Genomic DNA, 23,442 nt, shown 5'->3' with positions numbered 1-23,442 from the left:
CCTTCAGCCCTCGGCCCTAGCTGGGGAGCTGTAATTTGGCAGCAAAACCCTGGTGAAATATGTGTGTCCACCTCCTCAGGAAACAGTCACAGCTCGTCCTGCTTTCTTAATAACCCAGGCACAGACAGAACTAGAGTCTCGATCCGTCAGGCTGTGACTGGGGTGTAAGAAATGGCTGCCGGAGGCTGGACTTGACCTTCTGACCTTTGCCCAAGTAGTTCTCAGGTTTTAATCTGTTGGCCACACTGCTAAGTGGGTCCTGGGTAGGGATTCACATTTTGAGGACTGCTGTCTGGGCCGGATGGAGAAACAGTGGGGCCACTGAGGAGCAGGATAGAGAGTGATGTCATCTAGAAGGGGGAGCAGGTACTACCAGGAAGTGAAGAGGCTGGGAGCAGTTCTCGGTGTCAGCGAGTAAGATGTTTGGATCCCACCCCCAGTAGATCGGCTTATGTCAGGAACCCTACGTAAACATAGCACTTCGGGTACTGGCGATACAGCTTAGTGACAGCACTTTCCTAGGTCCTGGGTTTGATCCCCAGCATGGGGCGGTCTAACCTTCACAGTGTGAGCCTCCTAGGGATCGGGTTGAAATGCAGCTCCACATTCAGTTAGTCTGGAGTGGAACCTGAGATTCTGCGTATTTGACAAGCCCCAGAAAGTGATCCTGCGATTGGTCAAAGGACCAGGCTGTGAAGGGCAGGAAGTTGGTGTAATGGCAGGAGAAGGCTTCGAAAACCCGTCTGAACTTGGCAGAGCAGTGATTATGGGGCTGTGCAGTGATGTCTTCATAGTCTTCAGGCTGTGCCTTTTCTTTTTTTCTTATCATTTTGTTGTTTTTTGTTTTGTTTTTTTTTTTGAGACAGGATTTCTCTGTGTAGCCCTGGCTGTCCTGGAACTCATACTATAGACCAGGCTGCACTTGAACTCAGAGACCCGCCTGCCTCTGTCTCCCAAGTGCTGGGATTCAAGGTCTGCGCCACCATGCCCAGATATGAATGGGCTTTCTGGTCTTTTGAGTACCTTCCTGCTCTATGCAGACAAGGAAACCTCAGTTCAGAGAGCGCAAGTGACGGTATAAGGTCCTGCAGCTACCTAGTGACAGGCCCCTGAACTTCAGGCCTGCAGTGTCCCTGGGGCCTCTTAGCTGCCGCTTGTCTGAAGCAGCACAGCCTTCTGCCTCTCCTTTTGTTATGCACGGCACATGGCTTGGTTCTTCCTTCATAATCAGTACTCTGCCAAGCCTGTCTTTGATTAATAATTTCCAAACAATATTATAAGCTCCAGTAACCAAATGTTTGCGCATGCTTGTGTGCCACTAGGGCTGTACTTTTTTTTCTAATTGTAATTTGTTAGCTACTTTTTAAATATTTGCAGCCTTGGCTGCTTAGATACTTGTTGACACAATGTAAGAGTGAGTAAGCTAGGAAATCCACATTGGAGGTTGATACACATTACTGTGGAAATGGCCTCCTCTGTAATTCCATGTGCTTAGCACTGAGAGGAGGGTTTTCATCTTTGGATGTTCATTTGCAATTTGTCACCATTTGAAAGAGTCAACAGCACTGAAAGCCGCTGTGGGGAAAAGGCCAGTGAAAATTTTAGATGAAGAATTTCTAGTATTTTGTAATGCAAAGAATGTGGGAAGCCCAGGCTGCAATTCTAGGATGTAAGTGTTAAGCCCTTCTGGTTTTCTGTTATTTGAGACACTTTGCTATCCAGCTGGTCCCAACGTACTCCTGGGTTGAAGCAATCCAGCATTCCACTAGGCTCTGGGATAGCAGGCGTGTGGGCATGCGTTATTATGCTCAACTACAGGACCTAGGAGGCATGCATTGCTGTGCCTAGCTGCAGGACCTAGGAGGCATGCATTGCTGTGCTCAGCTGCAGGACCTAGGAGGCATGCATTGCTGTGCTCAGCTGCAGGACCACGCTCTCAATCTGCTGGTGTAGTGCCACTGTGACATGTCATTTACTGTGGCTGGACCTCAAATTTCTTTTTAAGATTTAGTGTGTGTGTGTGTGTGTGTGTGTGTGTGTGTGTGTGTGTGTGTGTGTGTTTCAGTCAGAAGACAACTGGCGGGATTCAGTTCTCTCTTTCATCTCACGGGTTCTAGGGTCAAACTCAAGTCATCAGGATTGGCCGCAAGCAGCTTTGCCTACTGAGCCCTTTCACTGGCCCCTGGCACTCAGTTTCTTATTTCTCAAATGAGGAACATTACCTAAATCATCGTTTCTGAAATTGGAAGGATCTAGCGTTGAGGACTGATACTAGATGGTGTCTAAGAGCCGTCCTGCCTTTAGCAGTCACATACGTTAAAATACTGATCACCTCACTTCCTGTACCTTGGGAGCCAGGTCAGTCTTGACACTAAATCTCTGGGCAGTTTTGATAGAGATAATGGGTTTTCTTTTTTAGTTTGATTTGGGTTTTTTGTTTGTTTGTTTGGGGGTTGTTTGTTTGTTTGTGAGACAGGGTTTCTCTGTGTAGTCCTGGCTGTCCTGGAACTCGCTCTGTAAACCAGGCTGGCCTCGAACTCAGAGATCTGCTTGCCTCTGTCTCCCAAGTGCTGGGATTAAAGGTGGGTGCCACCACTGCCCAGCAAGATGTGGGTTTTTGAAGGGTAGGTATTTTCAGTTGCTTAGAAGATGAGCACCCTGTTCCTGAACAAGACCTCAGCCCCTTCCCCCCGTCAGCCTGTGGCAGCAGCAGCCCGGTGGTTTGATATTTGTCGTGCTCATGTCTTCTCTTGCAGCTTATCAAATACGGGGTCATTACCACTGGCACCCTAATTGACGACCTCCTGAACTGGAACAGTCTGTACATCGCTGGACGCCTCCAAAAGCCGGTGAGTCTGTGCCCTCCATGCCACCACAGCTAGCTCAGCCACTTGTCTCTGAACTTGACCTCGATTTGATCTTTGTGAGCTCATAGATAGGAAATTCCAGAAATGGAAATGTTGGTGGTCCTCTTACCCTCTATGAAGTTCATTACCCCACAGTATAAAGAGATTCCTCAAGGGTGTTGTGCTGTAAGAGGAGATTTTGGGCATAGCATGTAGACATGCATCTGTGTACATGTGGTATGTGTGTAAGACATATAGTGGGCTTTGTCCTGGCTCCTGGCAGAGAGCTCCTAAAACCCTTGGAATTCCTGAATGGAACAGAGGGGCCAGGGCTGTCACCACTGAGCCACACTCCCCAGCCCTGAGACTGGATGAGCATGTGCTTAGCTTCAGGACAGGGCTGATGAGCAGAGGAACCAACCGTGCAGTGGGTCAGCTCCAGGCTGCCCAGAAGGCTGCCCAGCTCCAGGAAGTAAGGGGTACTAGAGATTGAGTTACTCAGAAAAGGCTGTGAATTAATCAGTCAGACTCAGATAAATCAGCTTAAACAGGAAGCTGGAGAGACGGCTCAGCGGTTAAGAGCAGTGCTCTTCCGGAAGACTCAAGTGCAGTTCCCAGCACCCACATGGTTACTCACAGCTATCTGTGGCTTCAGTTTCAGGGGATCCAAAGCCATCTTCTGACCCCAGACACCAGGCACAGACATATATATGCAGCCAAAACACTCATGCGCATAAAATAAATACATCTTCAAAAACAAAATCCTAAACAGCAAGATCCAGAGTCATGTTAGTGAACACAGTGAGGTGCTGGGGGTGGTGTCTTTCTTTTTTCTTTATTTACTTATGTATTGGGGGAGATAGGGAGAGAGAGAGAGAGAGAGAGAGAGAGAGAGAGAGAGAGAGAACGAACACTCTTTGTTGGTGGAGGTGAACTCTCGTCTTATAACCTGTACTTTAAATGTGGTAGTGCAGCTCATTCACATGGCCAGGATTGTGTATTTGGAGCAGTATGACACATGGTGTATGCATATTACACATGCATGTGCTCAGGTAAACACGTACAGGGGGTGCCTTCCCTACATGTGCTATAGTCTCGACTTCAGGTAGAGCATGTGAGTGTCCTGGGATTGGAACCCAGGGCCTGCTGCAGACTGGTTGAAGCACCCTACAGCTGAGCAGCATCCCTATCCCAGGAGAAACATTTGTAAATGTCCATGAGCAGCAGGCATACTGAAATTGTTTCACAAGTATTCATAAGAAATAATTTTGTTTTGTGGATGTCTCAGGGTTTTCATTGCTGTGAAGAGACACCCTGACCGTGGCAACTCTTACAAAGAAAACATTTAATAGGGGTGGTTCACGTACAGTTTCAGAGGTTCAGTCCATTATCATGGTGGAGAGCGTGCAGGCACATGTGGTTCTGGAGCTGAGAGTCCTACACCTTTCAGGCCACAGGAAGTCAATTGACAGTCACACTGAGTGAAGCTTGAGAAAAAGACCTCAAAGCCCACCCCCACCGTGACACACTTCCTCCAGCAAGATCATACTTCCTCCTACAAGGCCATGCCTCCTAGTGGCCACTCCCTTTGGGGGCCATTTTCTTTCAAACCACCCTAGTGGACAAATCACTTCAAGGCCCTATAACTAGTAAAACCTGACATTAAGCAAATGACCGCAGCTGGAAGTTTGTAAATACATATTTTCTGTCCCAAGTTTTCTTCCTGGTTTTTGTTTTGTTTTTTTTCCCCTTGAGACATGGTCCTGTTGTGTTCCCCAGAGTAACTGGTACTACAGGTGTGCACCAGCGTACCCAGTCCCAAGAGTGTGAGCAGCAGCTGCTTCGCCACTGGGGGGACATCCTCAGACCTATGAGGTTGTTGGGCTTTTATTTTGGTGGTTTTTTTTTTATTGGAGGGGGTGTTTGTTTTTGTTTTTGCAAAATCTGTAGCTTGATGGGGAGTAGTGACTAAAATAAGAAACCTTAGGTCCTACTCTTTTCTGCCACTGTTAGCTGTTCATATGAACTTAGACAGTTGGGTTTTGTCTCTAAATCTCAGTTAACCCATCTGTAGAATGGGTATGGCAATCCTGCCCTGCTTGGAAACTGGAAGAAGGGTGTGCTCGAAAGAACACAGCTTTTTAGAACCTAACACATCTAGTCTTTGGTGTCTGCTTCCCATCTAACTGCATTCCCCACACCGATGGCTGGGTCTCCCTCACCTCAGGGCATTCTGTCTGTGGGTGGACATTCCAAAGTGTTTGATTTAGTAGACACTCAGAAAATGCTGGTTCCCTCCCAGTGTTCTTGGCTGTCTGTTATTTTCAAGTAAAAAGAGCTTGAATCAAAATATAATAGTCTGTGTGCTATACTTTTGCCTGGAATACTTTAAAACTTTTTTTTCAAAATTTATTTTTTATTTTATATAAATTGTGTGTCTGTGCACCATGTGCGTGCAGTGCCTATAGAGGCCAGGAGAGGGCGTCTGATTCCCTGGAACTAAGTTATAGACAGTTGTGAGCTGTCATGTGGGTGCTGGGAATCAAACCTAGGCCCTCAACTGCTGAGCCTTCTCTTCAGCCCTTTAAAGCAAGTTTTTTAAACTAGCTTTTAGAAACCAAAAATGATAGCTGAGCAGTGGTGCGTGCCGTTAATCCCAGTACTTGGGAGTCAGAGGCAGGCAGATCTCTGAGTTCAAGGCCAGCCTGGTCTACAGAATTGAGTTCCAGGACAACCAGGGCTACATAGAGAAACCCTGTTTCTCCAAAAAGAAAAAAGAAAAACCAAAATGCTGTGGAATCACAGAATGAACACATTCTAAATGCCCTTGGTGGTGTTTATTTGTTATGCTGGGGATTGGACCTAGATCTTCTTGTGAGCTAAGCATGTGGCCACAGCTGTCTATAACTGTAGTTGCAAAGGTCTGATATATTCTTCTGGCCTCTTCGGGCACTGCACACATGTGGTTCGTGTATTCAAATGGACACAAAACTTACTTATACATATTAAAATTAAATATTTTGAATAAATCATTGAAAACAGTAAGTGAGCACCATTAACACCCCCCCCCCCACACACACACACACACACACACACACACACTCTCCTGTAGGACTAAATCTGCCAGCCTCTCCCCATTGGGAGCCGCAGATAAACTTTTGACCTGTAGGTGGCAGCAAATACTTGTGACGCTTGAGCAAAGCTGATAGGTTGATGGCATCTTCTACAAAAAAATGAGCAAATGTCTCAAAGAATTCTGAAATGTGTGAACTCCTCGTCTTTTATGTTTTAAAAGGCATCACATCAAATTATATTGTCAAAAGCTTCCAAAGTCTTGCAAACTGAAAAGGGATTTCTCACCCACTAGCAAGCTAAGTGTTCAAGAGAAATATAAAGGATTTGAAAAGATGGACATTTCTAGAAAGGGCTGACTGTAAATTAAACTTCTATTACACTTTCACTGGGTAAGGTGGTGCATGCTTTTACCCCCACTCTCAGGAGGCAGGGGCAGGTGGGTATCTAAGTTCCAGGACAGCCAGAGGTACGTAAGTGAGACCCTATATCAAAAATAGAAAAAAAAAACTAATTAAAAATTTCATTTCCTACTTTCCTGTCAGCTTGCCTCATGGTTGAAAAGATACCTATTTTTATTTCCTGGACAGCTTTAAGCCCTAAGTCACTCGCTGTCTGTGTATGTGTTAACGTAGGTGGGTGGGTGTGCTTGCCCATGCATAGTGCAGGACATGGAACCCAAGGCCAGCCATGAGCTACATCCAAGCCCTACAACAGATATTTTTCCAGTAAAGGATCATGGAATTTGAAGTATTTACTGGAGCTAGGCATGGTGGTACAAGCTTTTAATCCCAGCTCTCAGGAGGCAGAGACAGGTGGCTGTCTGATTCCAGGCCATCCTGGTCTACCTAGCATTCAAGCCAGCCAGAGTTACACAGTGAGACATTGTCTCAGAAAATAAAAAGTAACTAAAAATGAGAACTCCTATGGTCCATCTGTATAAAGCATAAAATGGAGTGGTTTTTTAGTATGTTCACACTTGGGTGCTTTTCTCCATGTTGCAGCTTCCTTGATTTACATTCTGAATCCCAGTGGTGTAAGAGAGGCCTGAACTAGGAATTGGGAGACCTGGTTTCCCAGTTCCGGCTCTACCCTGCTGTGAGCTAGCCTTTGGGCTTCTCACCTTTGAAATGCAAAGATTGAGCTGTTCATTTAGTGACTCTGAGGCAGCCAAGTTTCTCCTCTGTGCATGCTGAAGGAATAAAAATATAAGACCCCCATATCAGCTGTCCTCAGGGCCCCCAGTCCAGCAGGTAGAGCAAGCAGCCACCTGCCCTGGGGTTTAGATGGGGAGGTTCTGGTGGGGACCGAGTGTCACAGGACTGCAAGGGTCTGGGTTCTTTGAGACTACAAGTTCACTCTGCACTTTGAGCAGTCTCTGCCTGTCACTGTGTTATACTGGAGTCCCTCGTGTGACTCTTTTTTCTGGGCTTGAAAGGTACTCACAAATCTCCCTTTGAAAGACCCTTCAAGCCTCGCCCCCTCCTCCCGACAGGCAGTTCAGATTGCTAATGCCGCCTGCAGTCCAGGTCGGAGCACTCCCAGTAGGTACAAACGGCTATTCACAGATCTGAGGGCTTGCTGCTTTCCCCAGGCCTCTCTGGCAGGGCCCCAAGCTTCACTGGCTTTTCACCCTGGACAACAGATAGCAGAGCTACGGAAGGAAGGAGACGAGGTCCTGGTTCACCTTTCGTCAGAGAACCAGAGCCACACATTCTCCCCTGGAGTAAGGGTGCTTTTATTTTCACTCTCTTCACCTTAAAGAGCAAGCAGACCGCTCTCTGACAGCGCAAGGAGAGCGGCCTTCTTAGAGAACAAGTGGTATCTTGTTAACCAGGAAAAGACGCCCAAGGTTATCCATGTCTCTGCATCTTTTAGTTATTCACATCCCGAAATAGCTTCTGATTCCACTGGGTTTCTGTAAAAGCCACAGAAATGTACACAGAGAGGAGGTGGCACTGTTAAGAAGGACCTGGTAGATGAGGCTGAGAATGGGAATGTGGCTGTCAGGAGGCATCATGGGACAAATCGGGAGTCGGTCCTCCGGAGGCCGCAGAACCACTCTGTCGTCAGCGTCCCGGTGAGTGAGATGAAGGTTGCCTTCCTGGAGCCGTGATTTCAGCTGGAATGCAAGGCTGGAGAGAGAGAGCATCGAGTAAGAGGCCAGTGGGGTGGCTCCGTGGGTGACGGACAGGTTTGAGTCCTGGAACCTGTGTGGCGGAAGGAGAGAACTGACTCCCGCAAGCTGTCCTCTGACATCCACACGTGCGCTGTGCACACGCGCGTGCACGCACGTGCGCACACACACTCTCTCTCTCTCTAAATTAAAAATGTTTAAAGGAAAGTTGGGGAATGAGCACAGCCGTTATTTTAGACCTTTAAAGTGGGGCAGGGGGCATAGCTGAGGGGCCGTGCCGTGCGTGTGGAAGAGCTTGGGTTCGAGCTATCCTTAGCACTGGAGACAAATGCTGTTGTTCTGTTTTAACCATCTGTCAAGATGAGAAGTACCTCCCCGACTGACTCCGCCAGGCGAACTCAAACACTAGAACTCGGTTCTCAGCACAGGCTTCGCTCTAACGTTTGCTGTTGCTCCATCACTCGGCCTTTGGCTGTCCTGGACCGTTTACTTTTACTCGGTGAATGTAGTGATACTAAACTCACTGGGTACTGAAAGACTTAACTACGGACCCGTCATGTTCTCCGCAAGAGGGTGGAAGAGGTGGTGTTGAACCAAGTGTCTTTGCCTCGCCTGCTGCATGTGAGGCTTGAGGATTAACAACATCCCTACCTCAGTTAACACACACCTGTGATCTCACCACATACAAGCAGGGTGGAGTATTACCACAAGGTCAAGGCTAGCCTGGGCTACATAACAAAACTATCCAGATTCAAAGAGCCAAGCATAGTGGTTCACCCCTTTAATCCAACACTCAGAAGGCAGAGGCAGGAGGATCTGAGTTTGAAGCCAGCCTGATCTACATAGCAAGTTCCAGGCCAGCCAAGGTTACATGGTGAGAGCCTGTCTTTAAAAAAGAAAAAAGGAAGGAAGGAAGGGGGACTGTTTGGCTTATTTCCAGGGTTCTCCTAGGCCTGTCTAATTAGAACATGATGATAAACTGCCGTTAATGCCAGCCCAGAAAAGAAAGAATGAAAAAAACGAACCCTTAAAAAGATAAAACCAGAGAAAGTTGTTCAGGGTATAAGAAACCCGAAGAGGCTCCATCAGCCCGGGACTGTTTGCAGTGTCCTTCCGTTATCCCAGCAAACTTGTGGGATTGGTTGGTGAGGCCATTTTATTGCTAAGGATTTTGGGAAGCCACAGAGCTGGGATTTGGAAGATCCTGTTACCCATAGCACAGACTTTAAACCTAGAGTCTCGGAGCAGGCTGGCTGCTGTACAGTGCACAGGGAGTCGGGAAGCAGCTTCTGCTGCACTGGAAGGAGAAAGCCCTTGTGTTGAGCAAGGTGATTGTAGTACAGTGGGTACCGTGGCTTGTATTATACTCAACCTTTGTGGCAGCTCTGGATAGATTCGGATCTGGACTTGAGTCCTGAGAAGGTAATTGGCCCTAGACTCACACAGGTGATAAAGACCTCATCTTAACTCCAGACAGCTTCAAACCCCAGGGTGTGTCTTGTCAAGATTTCCTTTTATTGTTTTTATTTATGTGACTGTCAGCCTGTGGGGGCCAGAAGAGGGTGTCAGATCCCCTGGAGCTAGAGTTACAGGCAGTGGTGAGCCCCCCGGATGTGATTGCTGGGAACTGAATCCAGATCCTGGAAGAGCAGCAATATAACATGAACTACCCAGGTTACCTGTGGGCAGGAAGAGAGCAAATTCTGTAAAAAGTAAAATACAGTCAGTGCAAGAATTACAAAATTTAAAGTGTAATTACTCCCAGGACATTTTTTCTTTTCCAAAGCCGATGAGAGTTTCCTCATTTAAGAAGAATATTAGAAGCTGGAGGGAGGGCTCGGTGATTAAGAGCACTGGCTGCTCTTGCAGAGGATCTGGGTTCCAGTCCTACCAACCATTTGGGGCCTCACAACCACATGTAGCTCCAGTTGCAGGGCATCTGACCCCCTCTTCTGGCCTCTGTAGGCACTACATGCACATGCTGCATGTTTTTACATGCAGGCAAAACACTCAGAAATATAAATATATATATATATTTAATAAGAATATTAACTTTGATTTTCCTTGACATCATGATCCTTTGCTTTGTCACACTTTGTCTGACTGTCATTCGACAGGAGACTCTGGGACTTCTTGTTAGTCCTGATGGCTTCAGGTCACTGGGCATATGTTCTTATCTTTTCCATGACTGGCAGATGTAGCTAGAGTTTTCCTGCTTTGCCCACAGTCAGGACAAATCTTTGTCACCTGCCAGTCCCACAGCCGCTCAGACCCAACCAAGTAAACACAGAGACTTATATTGCTTACAAACTGTATGGCTGTGGCAGGCTTCTTGCTAACTGTTCTTATAGCTTAAATTAATCCATTTCCACAAATCTATACACTGCCACGCGGCTCGTGGCTTACCGGCATCTTCACATGCTGCTTGTCCTGGCGGCAGCTGGCAGTGACTCCTTCTGCCTTCCTCTTCTTTCTTTTCTCCTCTCTGTTAGTCCCGCCTGTACTGCCACGGGCCACGGGCCAATCAGTGTTTTATTTACTGACCAATCAGAACAACACATTTGCCACACAGCCCATCCCCCAGCAGGGGAGGGGACAGTCAGTGTTGCAGCAACACCTGCCCCTGCAGTGCTACCTCTCAATGGTCCACCTTTTCCAGGTGAAGATTGTGTCGATGAGCGAGAACGTGGTTCTTAGATCGGCCCTGGATAAGAACCTGAAGAGCGCGGTGACTGCCGCCTGCCTCATGCTCCCTGAAAGCTTCTCTGAGGAAGACCTCTTCATAGAGATTGCTGGGCTCTCCTACTCAGGTTTGTAGGGTGCGTGCCCGGACCTTCCCCAGGGAGACCTCCAGAGAGTTTATGGTACCAGCCCCACCCCCAGGCAGCTGTTAGTACATTTGGGGTGTGGCCCAAGCACATGTATTTCCAGCCAGTTTGTGGGTGACTGGTGCCTCTGCAGGGGTCCCCATTTGAGAACCACTGTCCGCTGGTGTTCACCGTACTGCCCCACCCCCACCCCACCTGGCTGTTAGAACTATGTTGTGTAGCTGGAAGGTTTCTCTGGTCCCACCTGGCCCATGGTCCCACTGCTTATAAAATAATCACTCAGAGGCTTAACATTATTTACAAACTGCATGGCCTATGGCAGGCTTCTCACTAGCTAGCTCTTTCATCTTAAATTAACCCATTTCTATTAATCTGTGTTTTGCCACCTGGCCATGGCACTGCCTGTCTGCTGGCATCTTGCTTCTCCTTGGGCAGAGGCTAGGCATTTCTCCCACTCTCTTTTCTTCTTTCCATAGATCTGCTTGGATTTTCCCACCTGCCTCTAAGCTGCCTTGCCATAGGCCAATGCAGCTTTATTTATCAACCAATCAGAGCAACACATATTCACAGCGTACAGAAAGGCATTTAGAGCTATGTTGTACCATTGTATCCCCTTTAGGTCATATGTCCCAGTGTGTTTCCTAAGAGTAAAGAGATTCTCTTCATGCCAGCAGTGTTCTCTGCTCGTGTGCCGTCTGTGTGCATGAAGCTTGTGCACATAACATTCCCATGCCATCCTTGACTTAGCCGCTGCCTCAGCTGCCCGTTCACACTGCACCTCTCTGTACCAGTGACAGTGTGGCAGGTCCTCAAGTCCACCTCTTCCCGAACTTAAACTAAAGGCTTTTCTTTCTCCTCCATTGATTCATTTCTGTTATTTGTCTAAGTGTTCACTTGCTTTTCCTTTGGACCAGTTGTGGCCCTCAGTCTTGGCAAAGCTTCCCCCCCACCCCTCCCCTCACCCCAGTGAAGTCTAGAGGGTGGCAGAGAGGACAGAGTCCCTGCCTCACCCTAGCTGCAAGGGGATATTACAGTTGTCTGTTCAACACAGTAAGCTTCCATGCAAGCTTTCCTGTGCAGAGAACAATAGAGTGCTTCGCCGGCATGCACTCGGCTCAGGTTCAGTCCCAGCACCACATGTATACACAGATCTTACTGACAGAAATGATGCTTTAAAAAAGCTATTTGTGGCCAGGAGATGACTCGGTGGGTAAGGATGCCTGCCTGCCATGGAGCTTGATGATCTGAGACCCACGTGAGAGAACCAATTCTGGTGAGTTGTTCTCTGATCAACTGAAGGGAGAAAGGAGAGAACCGACTCCACAGAAGTTGCCCTCTGACCTTCACACATAGGCTGTCATCCATGCATCCCCATACGCATCACACACACACACACACACACACACACACACACACACACACACACAGTTTGAGGTCTGAGTGTGTAGCCAGTGGCAGAGTGCCTGATTCACACAAACAAGACCCTGGGTTCAATCCCCAAAACCACAAAAAGAAAAAAAGATTTGAGAATGACTTCCCTAAATAAACACTGGGAAACAAGGTATTTAACTTAAGGAACCCTGAACGCACAGCGGTGGTGTGCTGATTCTCTGAAGCCCAGCACAGATAAGGTTTCATGGAAATGGAATGCCTTGAGGGGCTCTGGAGGCCCCGTTCTCCGGTCGTCTCCTAAACCTCGTCCAGCACAGCACAGCTGTAACCGCAGCTGGGGAGAAAGGGAATGGACTCAGCCCCGCCTTGGCGGCCTCTCCCTGTACCTGGCAGCACCCACCCCTCACGAGAGCACAGGCAGAGTGGTCTGGGTGCACACCCCAGGCACGGGCCTGGGAGCACTGAGTGGGAGAGAGCAGCCCCTCATTAGCACAGTTTCCTCCTCCAAACTGCTGGGAAGAAAAGGGCCCAAGTCCTCTGTGCCTGGCTGACTGTGGCTGATGCAGGACTTCTGGGTTTGGCCCACAGCATTGCAACCACTCCATTGTTCCAATAAAGTCAATGTCACCATCGTGCTGGGTGGATTCTGGGAGTAGTTATCTATAAGTATTGAAAATTGACTCAAGTTTATCAAATTATAAAGCAGTTTTCATCTATTTATGGGCTGTTTTCTCCACCACCACCCTCCCCAGGAATAGAGCCCAGGGCCTCCTGCCTGCCGACCACATAAACTCAAACACTGAACTAAAGCCCCAGGTCCTGACCTTTTAATAAATATATATATAGTTTGGAGACAAGGTCTCCTATAACACCAGCTGGCCTTGAACTTGAGCACCCCCTGCCTCTACCTCCTGGTATTACAGGTGGGCACCACTGTCCCTGAACCCCCGTTTTTACAGTGAGCCTTCAAACCGCCCTAACCTGCAGCTGGTTTTTCTTCAGGAAGTAAAGGATCCGGCTGTCCGGGGAGAGCCCACCACGGACCACCTCAGGCAGTGTGCGGAAGGGTTCTGCCTCCTCCTGGATTTTCTGGGCTCTTGAGAACCCAGCGTCCTTGAGCTGCTCAGATTCTGTCCCTTTGGCAAATACCCAAATCTCCCAAGTTTTCAAAACGTTCCAGCATTTAAATTGCCCCATTTTAGTCTTCCAAGTTGAAAGCTTTGAAATGTAATGTTTTTTTGGGGGGTGGGGGCGGTCACCTGTCTGTGATCAGACAGGTTCCTGCCAGTACTTGGCAAAGGCAAGCTGGGCCAGCATTGGCAGGAATCTCACTCTGCCTGTTCATTTTGTGTGACACCCATGGCCACTTTGCTGGCAGCACTCATGTAAGTGACAGGTAAGGAAGGAGTAGGTCGGGAGAGCTGCCTGGCCCTTAAGTTGTTCTGAGAAGTGACAGAAGAGAAAGTCCTAATGAATGGGATCACCTTGAACTTTTATGTGGGCTTAAAGTATTAAAATGACTAGTTTCAGGCAAGTGTAGCATTCGGGCGGTTCAGGATCCCACTGTCAAAAGCCGGAGAGAGAATTCTGCTGTACGGGGTCAGAGGGACAGCTTAGCTCACACGGCTCCTGTAGAGGACCCCAGGTTGTTCCCACAACTGCCTATAGCCCCAGCTTCTGGGGCCCAGCACCCTCCTCTTGATGGTAAAGGCATGTATGTACACACACAAAATCAAAATAAATCTTTAGAAAGGAAAAATACCAGTGCATGAAACAGACGAGGGGATGTTTAGGGGGAAATGTCTGGTGTGCCTGGAGCTTGTGGCTTACAGCGGGAGGAAATGGCATGCATTGTTGTGCAATAGGAAACCCCCCAGCAATTCCAGATGTGACAACTAATTAAACAACGGCTTTGCGTTGTGTTATCGCCCATCTACAGATTCGAGAACTGAGATTCCCTTCATCTAGTAGGGGGCAGCCTTTCTGTGGGTCTCCCCTCCATTTTCTTGTTTGTAGGATAGAAATATGTATATTATAAGGCGGTTCTGTTGTGATTATACAAAGCTACACTAGCTCACTGATTGATAGCTAATGCTCAAATAATGACTGCTGTTGCTTCCAGTAGTTCTTATGGGCTGTGTAGACTTCCTCAGGCTGGAGCACCGCTGTTGACTCCAGTCAGTGGTTGACACAGCTCTTTATCATTTTTATTGATAATCCCAGCAGGTCCGTTTGTATAAATTACTAGGTTAGGAGAGGGCAAAGTAGGCACTAATTACCTTGGGTATATCTCCAGGCAGGAGTTGGCTGTCAGTCGTAAGTCCTATACATGCTGATAAAACGTATTGGGCAAAACCAGATGAGCACTTAGATCATGGGCTGATGGGCCCCATTTTTCCTGCTCCTTAGATCTAAGGGGTGACAGGACTGTTAGGTGCTTGGGTAAGAGAGAACAGCTGCTTTCCCTGCCAGAGCTGAGGGGATCCACAAGTGATGGGCTCTGCTGAGAGCCACTAAAGGGGCCACTCTGTGTGGCTTTCATTGCCAGGGCCTGGGCAGGGTCCTGGGTGCTGTGGACTGGGTTAGGAGGTACAGGACCCCGCCTGGGCTGCAGGGCTGCACACAGCAGCTCCTGGGCTCCTGGGTGGCCCCCCTCCCCCATCGCTGTGTCCCAGGCCTGAGTCTTTCAGTCCTGGGACTACAAACTGGGTCCAAGCCACAATTGTGTACTCAGGTCCGTAGCTGCTGAGTGCTGGCTGAGCTAAGGGTGGGCCCGGAATCTGATCCTTGAGGGAAGGAGTGGCCATGGGTTTTCTCAGGTCGCCCTCTGCCGGGGTACAGGCCTCTGACCTGTGCTGGCGCCCCAGCACCTTCCCTGCTTTTGTTCTGTTTCACGTTCTGGTTAGAGACAGCATGTACCTTAATTTTTTGGTTTATCTTTAGCCTTTGTTCCAACAACTAGGATGAGATTTAAAAAAATACCTTTTTGGTGCGTGTGCGCTCTCTCTCGCGCTCTCTCTCTCTCTCTCTCTCTCTCTCTCTCTCTCTCACACACACACACACACACACACACACACACACACACACACACTCACACACACACACACACACACACACTCACACACTCTCACTCACTCACTCACTCACTGGAACCCTGCCTGTGCCCGCCAGCCATGCCTGACCCCTGCACACTAGGTGCTCGGTCCGTGTCTGCAGATGGGCAGACGGCCGTTTTGGGGGGGATTCTGTCCTAAACCATATGGTGGGCCTGGTTCTTCACTCCTCCCGGATCTCAGCTGTGTTGCATTTGTGTGAAGTGTGAAGGGGAAGCATACCTGTCAGCAGCCCCTCAGCATTCTGCACCCGCTCTCTCGTGCCACTTAGCCAGACCAGGGTCTTTTCTGCAGCTAGGGAAGAACCTTCCAGAGTGACATCAGGGCCACCTCCTGAAAACACTGCCTTAGTTACATCTGTTCAAATCAACCGTGTGCCCACTTGCAGGAGAATGAAATTGGGTCCCTAAGTCACACCATATACGAAATGAATTCAAACTGGATCCTGGATGTAGAGCTAACATACAAGCTAAAACTGAAAAACTCTGAGACTTGGGATTAGGAGCTGAGTTCACACCAGAAGCTGAAACAGCAAAGAAGAAAAAGAAAACCAACAAAAACAGTACGCCCTTAATCCCAGCACGCAGAGGCAGGGAGTCTCTGTGAGTTTGAGGCCAGCCTTGTCCACAGAGCGAGATCCAGGCCAGCCAGGCTGCGGGATGAGACTTTATCACAAAAATAAATAAACAGAACCGTATTAAAAATTGTAATGTCCTGTAAATAGTGTCTTCCCAGGAGGTGAAAAGACACATGAAATGGGATGATGTTTCAGAACAGTGTCCTTAGAATCCCAGCAAAAATAATCCAAATTAAAAGCGGGCAAGGCCTTGGAATGGGCATGTCCTTGGGGAAGAAGTGTGACGTTCCGGCAGGCACACGGGTGCTCAGCCGTCATCGTGAGGAGACAACCAGCAGAGCCAGATAGATCCCGCCTTCAACCTCAAGCCGGTGTCCTCGAGAGGAGGCAGGAATGAGTGCAGACAGGTGGAGAAATCGGAGCCCTCCAGGTTGCTGATGGGAAAGTAAAGTGGGACAGAATGCACTTTCCCAGAATACTAAGCATGTTAGTGTGACGACCCCCCCCCCAGTCTACTCCCACGTGAGTAACTCAAGATAAATGAAAACATGCTTACCTGAAAATTTCCCCGTGAATGTCACCACATCGTTGATAATGAATAGCTTAAAAGTTGAGACAACCCAATAGTCATCTACTGAAATGGGTAGATAAAATGGGTACATCCTCACAGTAGAGTTCACTCCATAAACGAGTTGACTACACACACAGCATGGTGTATCATGACACATTTTCTAAGGTTGTGTGAGACCACAGACGGTGGGTCCACATGAACCAGAGGGACTGGGGTGCGGCTCAGTTAAGGTAGCACTTGCCTATCGGGCATAAACTCCTGGGCTTAAAGAGGCAGGAATGGAGGGGCACAAATGTAACCCCAGAAATTGGCAGGAGGATCGTGAGTTCCAGGCCGGCCTGAGTTGGGTAGCCAGTAAGTTAAAACTGTGGAGACACTGTCAGCCTCTACCTGAGGCTTGGGTAGGGGGTGACAGGAGATGGTGGGTGCTTATTAATGGCATGGAGTTTTTTTGTGGGGAGAACAGAACGCTCTTAGGCTGATGTGATGGTTTCATTACGCCTAGACATTAAAAACCTTTGAGTCGTGCACCTTAAGTGGATGAATTGTCGGTGTGTGAGCTCAGAAACTGAAAAGTCAGTGTTTTCTTTTTGCCATGGCAGATCCAGTTCCAGCTGCAGTCTTTAAACACTGCCACAGTTTAAACACTGAAACCTGTGCATGCTGCATGGAGTAGGGTCTGGGCGTCTCCAGGGTCCAGTGTGGCTTCTGGTGCTTCGCAGCCACCCACATACTCATTGTACTGCAGAGATGTTGGTACTGTGTTAGTTCCGAGAGGCAAAGGGACCCAGTAGTTGTTACTTTAGACCAAGGGCTTCGTCCACCCGATGTCCTTTCCCTGCCACCAGTGCCACTTGTTCCTTAACAATCGTTCATCTGTTCCCCAGCTGAAATCTGAAAGCAGCTGAGGCATTTTGTGACTCGCGTAAAATGTGATTTTCTTTTTACTGAAAAGGAAACTGTTCAGGTGGTGTCTTAGAGTCACTATTGCTGTGATGAAACACCATGACCAAAAACAAGTTGGGGAGGAAAGGGTTTATTTGGCTTACACTTCCACATCACTGTCCATCATTGAAGGAAATCAGGACAGGAACTCAAACAGGGCAGGAACCTGGCGGCAGGAGCTGATCAGAGGCCGTGGAGGGGTGCTGCTTACTGGCTTGCTCCTCAGCCCGTTTTCTTATGGAGCTGCCAGTCCAGGTATGGCACCACCCACAGTGGGCTGGACCCTTCCCATCAACCACTAATTAAGAAAATGCCTTACAGCCGGATGTTATGGAGGCCTTTTCTCAACTGAGGTTCCCTCCTTTTAGATGGCTGTAGCTTGTGTAGAGTTGATAGGAAACTAGCCAGCACAGGTGGAGAGTGTGTGTTTGTTTTGAGGTAGTATAGCCTCATTGTGTAGCCCAGGTTAGCCTAGAACTTGAGATCTTTCTACTCAGGAAGATGAAGTAACTTGACTCAGATCACCACGGGGCACTGCCTGTCCTGAAAGCCAGAATCTGTGTGCAGGTGTTCCTGTCCCTCCCTGCTGAGCATGTCTGAATCACAGCTGGCCAGCTACCCCGGGTTCCCAAGCCTCTGAGCTCAGCTCCTGTCAAAGGCAGAGACAAATCGTCCCTCCGTGGTTTATCCTGGCAGCTCTCTGAGTAGAGCAGCCAAGGGTTAAAACCATCCTGAGAGACACAAAAGAAAAAGTCTGTTTCTCTCGGTCCCTGCGTTTAGTTGCAAAGGGATTTCTGAAGGTGGGAAACGGAACCGTCGGTGTGGTTCGTGCCGTGCCCATTGTTTTGCCCGCTCCGTTCTGAAGAAGCGAGGAGCCCGCCGTTCCTCTCACCTCCCGATCTGAGCTGCTGTTGCTGCACAGCCGTGGGAGAATTCAGCTCAGCAGACGGCTGTCAGGGCACCTGGCCTGCGCCGGACAGCTTGCAAGTGGCCAAGGGGCCAGAGGCAAACAAGCGCAGTCCTTGTCCTGGGAGACCAGAGTGTTGGCTGAAGTCTGTAATCACAACTGACACTTTGTGATTTGGGAGGGTTTAGGTTAGCTTGCTTCCACACGTTGGTCAAGTGCAGTCCTTCTCTGTAGAAAGTAACTGTCTCGGACGTAAGAACCTGAGTTTGCGGGGTCTAGAGAAAGGGAAGGGATGACTTACAAGCTGGTCTTACACTCAGAGTGTGCCTTCTTAGACTCGGAGTCTGGTGACATTTCAGTCCTTTGGCAACCGAGAGTCCAGTTTTATATTAAATGTTTGTCTTGCTTTGTATTGTTTTTGTTTTTCATGTTTTATGTGTATGGGTGTTTGCCTGCATGTATATCTTCATGCCACATGCTTGTGATGCCCTTGGAGGCCAGAGAGGGTGTTGGATTGCCTGGGATTTGTGTTACAGATGGTTGTGAGCCACCATGTGGGTTCTGGGAATGGAACTCAGGTCTTTTGGAAAGGCAGCCTGTGTTTTAACCACTGAGTCATCCTTTCAGCCCTGGGATGGTTATTGTTGTTGTCTTATTGTCATAAAAGCATAAAGAAGTTAGCGGAGAGGGCTCCGTGGGTCAAGTGCTTGCCAAGCAAGTGTTAGGACCAGAGTTTGGATCCTCAGGCAGCTGTGGTAGCTGCCTGTAATCCCAACATTTGGGAAGCAAAGATGAGATCCCCACCATTCCCTAGCAGGATGAGCTGCCAAGCTGAACTGTCTGGAATTGGCAAGCTCCAGGTTCAGTGAGAGACCCTGCCTCAGTAAATAAATTGGAGAGCAATTGAAAACAATAGCCACCCGACGGTGGTGGCACACGCCTTTAATCCCAGCACTCGGGAGGCAGAGCCGGGCAGATCTCTGTGAGTTCGAGACCAGCCTAGTCTACAGAGCGAGATCCAGGACAGGCACCAAAACTACACAGAGAAACCCTGTCTCAAAAACAACAACAACAACAAAAAGAAGAGGAGGAGGAGGAAGAGGAGGAGATGACAATAGCCAATCAGCCTCCACATGCATTATGCATGTGCCCACACACATAAAATGGGCATAATGAGGGTTACACATTGGACACTAACCTGGCCACCATTCTGTTTATACCTGATAAATGATTACAAGTGTGTGTCCTGTGCGTTTTAAAATGTGGAAATATACCAACATGGCAGAAGTGAGAGAAATAGTTGCCTCGGCCATGGGTACCCTGGTACCGAGGAACATTTTCTCGGCATCCCAGTCTCCTCATCTGTCTAACTTGGAATGGAAATAGCTCCTGCTTCAGAGAGCTTTGACACTAAATGAGAGAGCGTATGTAATGCTTGTACTTTTGTATGGGGGTGGGAGGGTCAGGCCTAAACCCTGACACTTGGGCCTGTGTGTGTTAGGCAAACACTCAGGCACTGAGCCTCTATACCCTCAGCCTAACGAGCAGATTTTTCTGGTATGGTACACGTAGCATGTTAATTTGCACCCTGGAAAGTCCGAGGCACGTGACCTAATCTTCCACCTTTTGTTGCTGTGCATTCTCCCTGGGAGTTGAGTCTTCTCTGCCCGAGAAGATGCACTGTAGATGGGATGGTGCAAGCATTGGGATGGTACCGCTGCTTGCCAGCTGCTCAGGAGACACCACCGCCTGATCTCCACTGCGGCCGTCTTCAGGCTTCCTCTCCAGAGATGCCTCTACCGACTGACTGCTTTCCGGAAGGACTTTGGCAGATCGTGATGTCAACGGCAGCATTGAGACAACCAATGTCTTGACACCCTCAGCAGTGTCCCTTGGTGTTCACTGTGTAAATAGTAATGAAAAAGCAAGTTCACCCGAATGTGGGCATCTTTTAGGGACTTGAGTAGGCAGACTTGGTCTGTACCAAGGTCAGCCTCCACAAAAAAAGCCTCCTCTTTGGAAGGCTGTTTTTCTAAGGCTCGCCTCCTCAGCTGCATGTCCATCATATTATAGTGGAAGTTGGGCCTTTGATGCTTAAACGTCAGTGTGTCGAACTCCTCACTACAGTACATGCTATCATCGGGCATTGGCTCAGTCTGTTTCTGTTGCTGGTAGTATAATACCCCAAGCTGGGCAGTTACTAAGGAAGGATGCTTAGGCTTCCAGTTCTGGCCAAGGTCATAGGGTCTCATCTGGTGACCTTGCTGGCAGTGTCCCAAGATGACACATGGGGTGAGAGCAGGTTTATAACTATCTTCTGCTCAGTATTCCTCTGAGGCCACCATATCCAGTCCTGGGAACTCCCACCATGAGGACCCTGTCTAGTCAGGGCCACTCCAAAGGCCACGGTCAGCCAGTCTCCACCATCTTTCCTCACAGTAGAGACTACACCCCAACATGAGCCTGGGAGCCACACTCATCCTGTTGCAGACAGCTTCATAAATGTTCTTTTCCCCCAGAAGCCACCAGTTTGCTCAAGAAAATTCCACTATGGCAGGCCATAGCCTCTTAGAAACCTTCTCCCTCCAAGAAAAGAAGTTGGCAAAGGTAATATAGGCTCTGATGTAATTACCACAGAGCTCTTTACCCCCAGAGGTGCCTCTTTTGAGTGACAGATTCTCGCACCGTCCTCCCAAGGACCCTCTTCAGCAGCTGTGGTGTCTGTCTGCCCGACGGGGCTTCAGGACATGGGACTTCACCTGGGAGTCCTATCTGTTCTTCCCTGGCAGCACCAGGATGTAACCCGGAGCCTTGCGCCAGCCAGAGGAGTGCTCCACCCCTGGGGCACATGCCCTCCCCAGCCCACCAGCCTCTTGCAGTCATTCAAGCAGTCCAGTTCACTGTGCTTCCTCTGGGACTGGCCGGTCATCCTCAGGAGCAGAGGGGTCACTTCTCATTTGCTTCAAAAGTTGCTCCAGTGGGTCTGGTGGCATGTGCCTAGAACCCCAGCAGAGCAGGAGAATCAAGAGTTGAAGACCACCTTGGGCTACATAGCAAGTTCTAGGCCAACCTAGGCTTATATGAGGCCCTGACTCAGAAAGTCAAAAGTAAACAAGATAGAAGTTACTCTTTTTCTTTCAGAGTAATTATTTTGCCCGAAATTCATCCTGTAGCAAATGTTACATCCTTCATTTCTTTCCACTTGAAATTTTTAAAGGTATATTTTATGCGAATGAGTGTTTTGCCTGCATGTGTTCCTTTGTGTTATGTGCATGCAGTACCCTAGAGGCCAGAGATGGTGTTGAATGTGCCAGATCTGGAGTTACAGGTGGTTGGTTGTGACTGTCACGTGGGTGCTGGGAACCCATAGTGACGGTCATAGGCAGGGTGTCTGTGTTTGCCAACCCAAGGGTTTCCCTAGTGGGAAAACAAGCTCTCACGGCCAGGCCGGTGACTTCTGTGAGAGGATCACTGGATGGCTTCTGGCGTACAGGGCTCTATGACTTCAGAGGCTCTTTTTCCCCAAACTGTCCAATGCCTTCTGTACCACGATGGGCATTTTAAAAGAGAAGGTGTTCTGTGAGGATCCTGCCACACTGCTCCAGCGAGCCACGGCTGTTCGTGGGTCAGGTGTGAACCCGTCTCAGGACTGACCTTCCTACTTGTTTTAACTAGGTGACTTTCGCATGGTGATTGGCGAGGAGAAAGCCAAAGTCTTGAACATCGTGAAGCCCAACGTGGCCCACTTCCGAGAGCTCTATGAGAACATACTCCAGGAGGACCCCCAGGTGGTATATAAAATGCAGCAAGGCCGACTAGAGGTGAGCTGTGCGGGCCCTGACTCCGCACTCCCAGAAGAAGAGCTGGTGTGTGTGTATGCCTTCCTTATTTATGGTTTCCGGGTTGGTAGTGATTGAAGCCATGCCGCACACGTACTAGACAAGAATTCTACCACTGAGCTACATCCAGCCCTCTGGTCAGGATTTCTGCTTGCTGGGGTTTACAGTCCTGGGCTGGAACTCCCCTCTAGGATTCATTTAGTTCTTGTAAAGACCAGACTTCCTGGGGACATGATGGGGGCCGTCAACACTTATTATTATTATTATTATTTATTTATTTATTTTGCTGGGGCTCTCTAGAGAGATGGCATTGGGGTGATGGAGGTTGGGTAGGAGAGAGACCACTTATTAGTTCATCAATCTGTGGGCCAGGCTAGCAGGCTGGAGACCCAGGGAAGAGTTGATGCTGTAGATTTGAGTCTAGAGGCAGACTGCCTTCTTCAAGGGACCATGGACGTTTCTCTTGTATCCTTCAGCTGCTCACTGAGCCTACCCTACTGTGATGGAGGGTGGCCAGCTGATTTACACTCGCCTGGTCTAAATATTCATTCTCCTCGACATCTGGACTGGTGTTTGACCGGGTAGCTGAGCACGGCACATTAATCGAGGCACACAAAATGGCCACCACACCCTTACATCTTCCGTGTGTACAGGTAGCACTAATCTCCCTCCTGGGGTGTGAATCTACTTTCTCGTACTGCTTTGGCCGGGGAGAGAGTGACAGCCTCACTGCCTCCGCTTAGTCCTCCACAGTGGCAGCTCTAACATGCCTCCATGACGTTTGCTCATGGGAACACTCCTAGTGCCAATCTCGGGTCAGGCGCTTCTGCACCCAAGGGCCTCATCTGGCTCTGTGAGGCTGCTGGGAGCTGGAGAGCCCTTCAGAGTTCTTCCAGTTCAGGGCAGGAGGCCAGGTCTCCACCTCTGACCAACCTACTTAAACAGCAAGGCAAGTGAACGCGTTCATCCTGAGACTGTTCCTTTTCTTTGTTTGTTGTTAATGTTTGGGACAGGGTCTCACTATGTAGTCGTGGCTGGCCCAGAACTCGCTATGTAGACCAGGATGGCCCTGACCGTTAAGTGATGCGTGTGTGGCCCCACATGACTTTGTGGAGTTGGTTCTTTCCTGCCTTGACATGGATCCTGGGGGTGGAACTCGGGCCACCAGGCTGCTGAGCCTTCTCACCTGGCCCTGAGGCTGGTCTTGTCTCCGAT

General features: G+C 48.9%; 1 protein-coding gene across 3 annotated transcripts in view; it reads left to right on the top strand.

The window, feature by feature from the left end:
• The window catches only part of Tamm41 (TAM41 mitochondrial translocator assembly and maintenance homolog), a 36,562-nt gene that overhangs the window by 3,159 nt on the left and 9,961 nt on the right, over positions 1 to 23,442 (top strand). For 2 of the 3 annotated variants that reach the window (XR_013050084.1, XM_006978518.4), the window contains exons 3-5: positions 2,757 to 2,849; positions 10,715 to 10,865; positions 22,064 to 22,209. Coding sequence is in view for 2 of the 3 variants with exons in the window: in XM_006978518.4 (XP_006978580.3) it covers positions 2,757 to 2,849; positions 10,715 to 10,865; positions 22,064 to 22,209 (390 nt within the window). In the remaining variant the exon portion in view is untranslated. Of the gene's footprint in view, positions 1 to 2,117; positions 2,359 to 2,756; positions 2,850 to 10,714; positions 10,866 to 22,063; positions 22,210 to 23,442 lie in introns of all 3 variants that reach the window. The other variant, XM_076567631.1, reaches the window with a different exon arrangement.

Source organism: Peromyscus maniculatus, chromosome 3 (assembly GCF_049852395.1).
Source record: "Peromyscus maniculatus bairdii isolate BWxNUB_F1_BW_parent chromosome 3, HU_Pman_BW_mat_3.1, whole genome shotgun sequence".
In the NCBI taxonomy this organism is placed as follows: Eukaryota; Metazoa; Chordata; class Mammalia; order Rodentia; family Cricetidae; genus Peromyscus; species Peromyscus maniculatus.
Note: the sequence above shows the minus strand (reverse complement) of the source record. Positions and strands in the feature narration are given on the sequence as shown.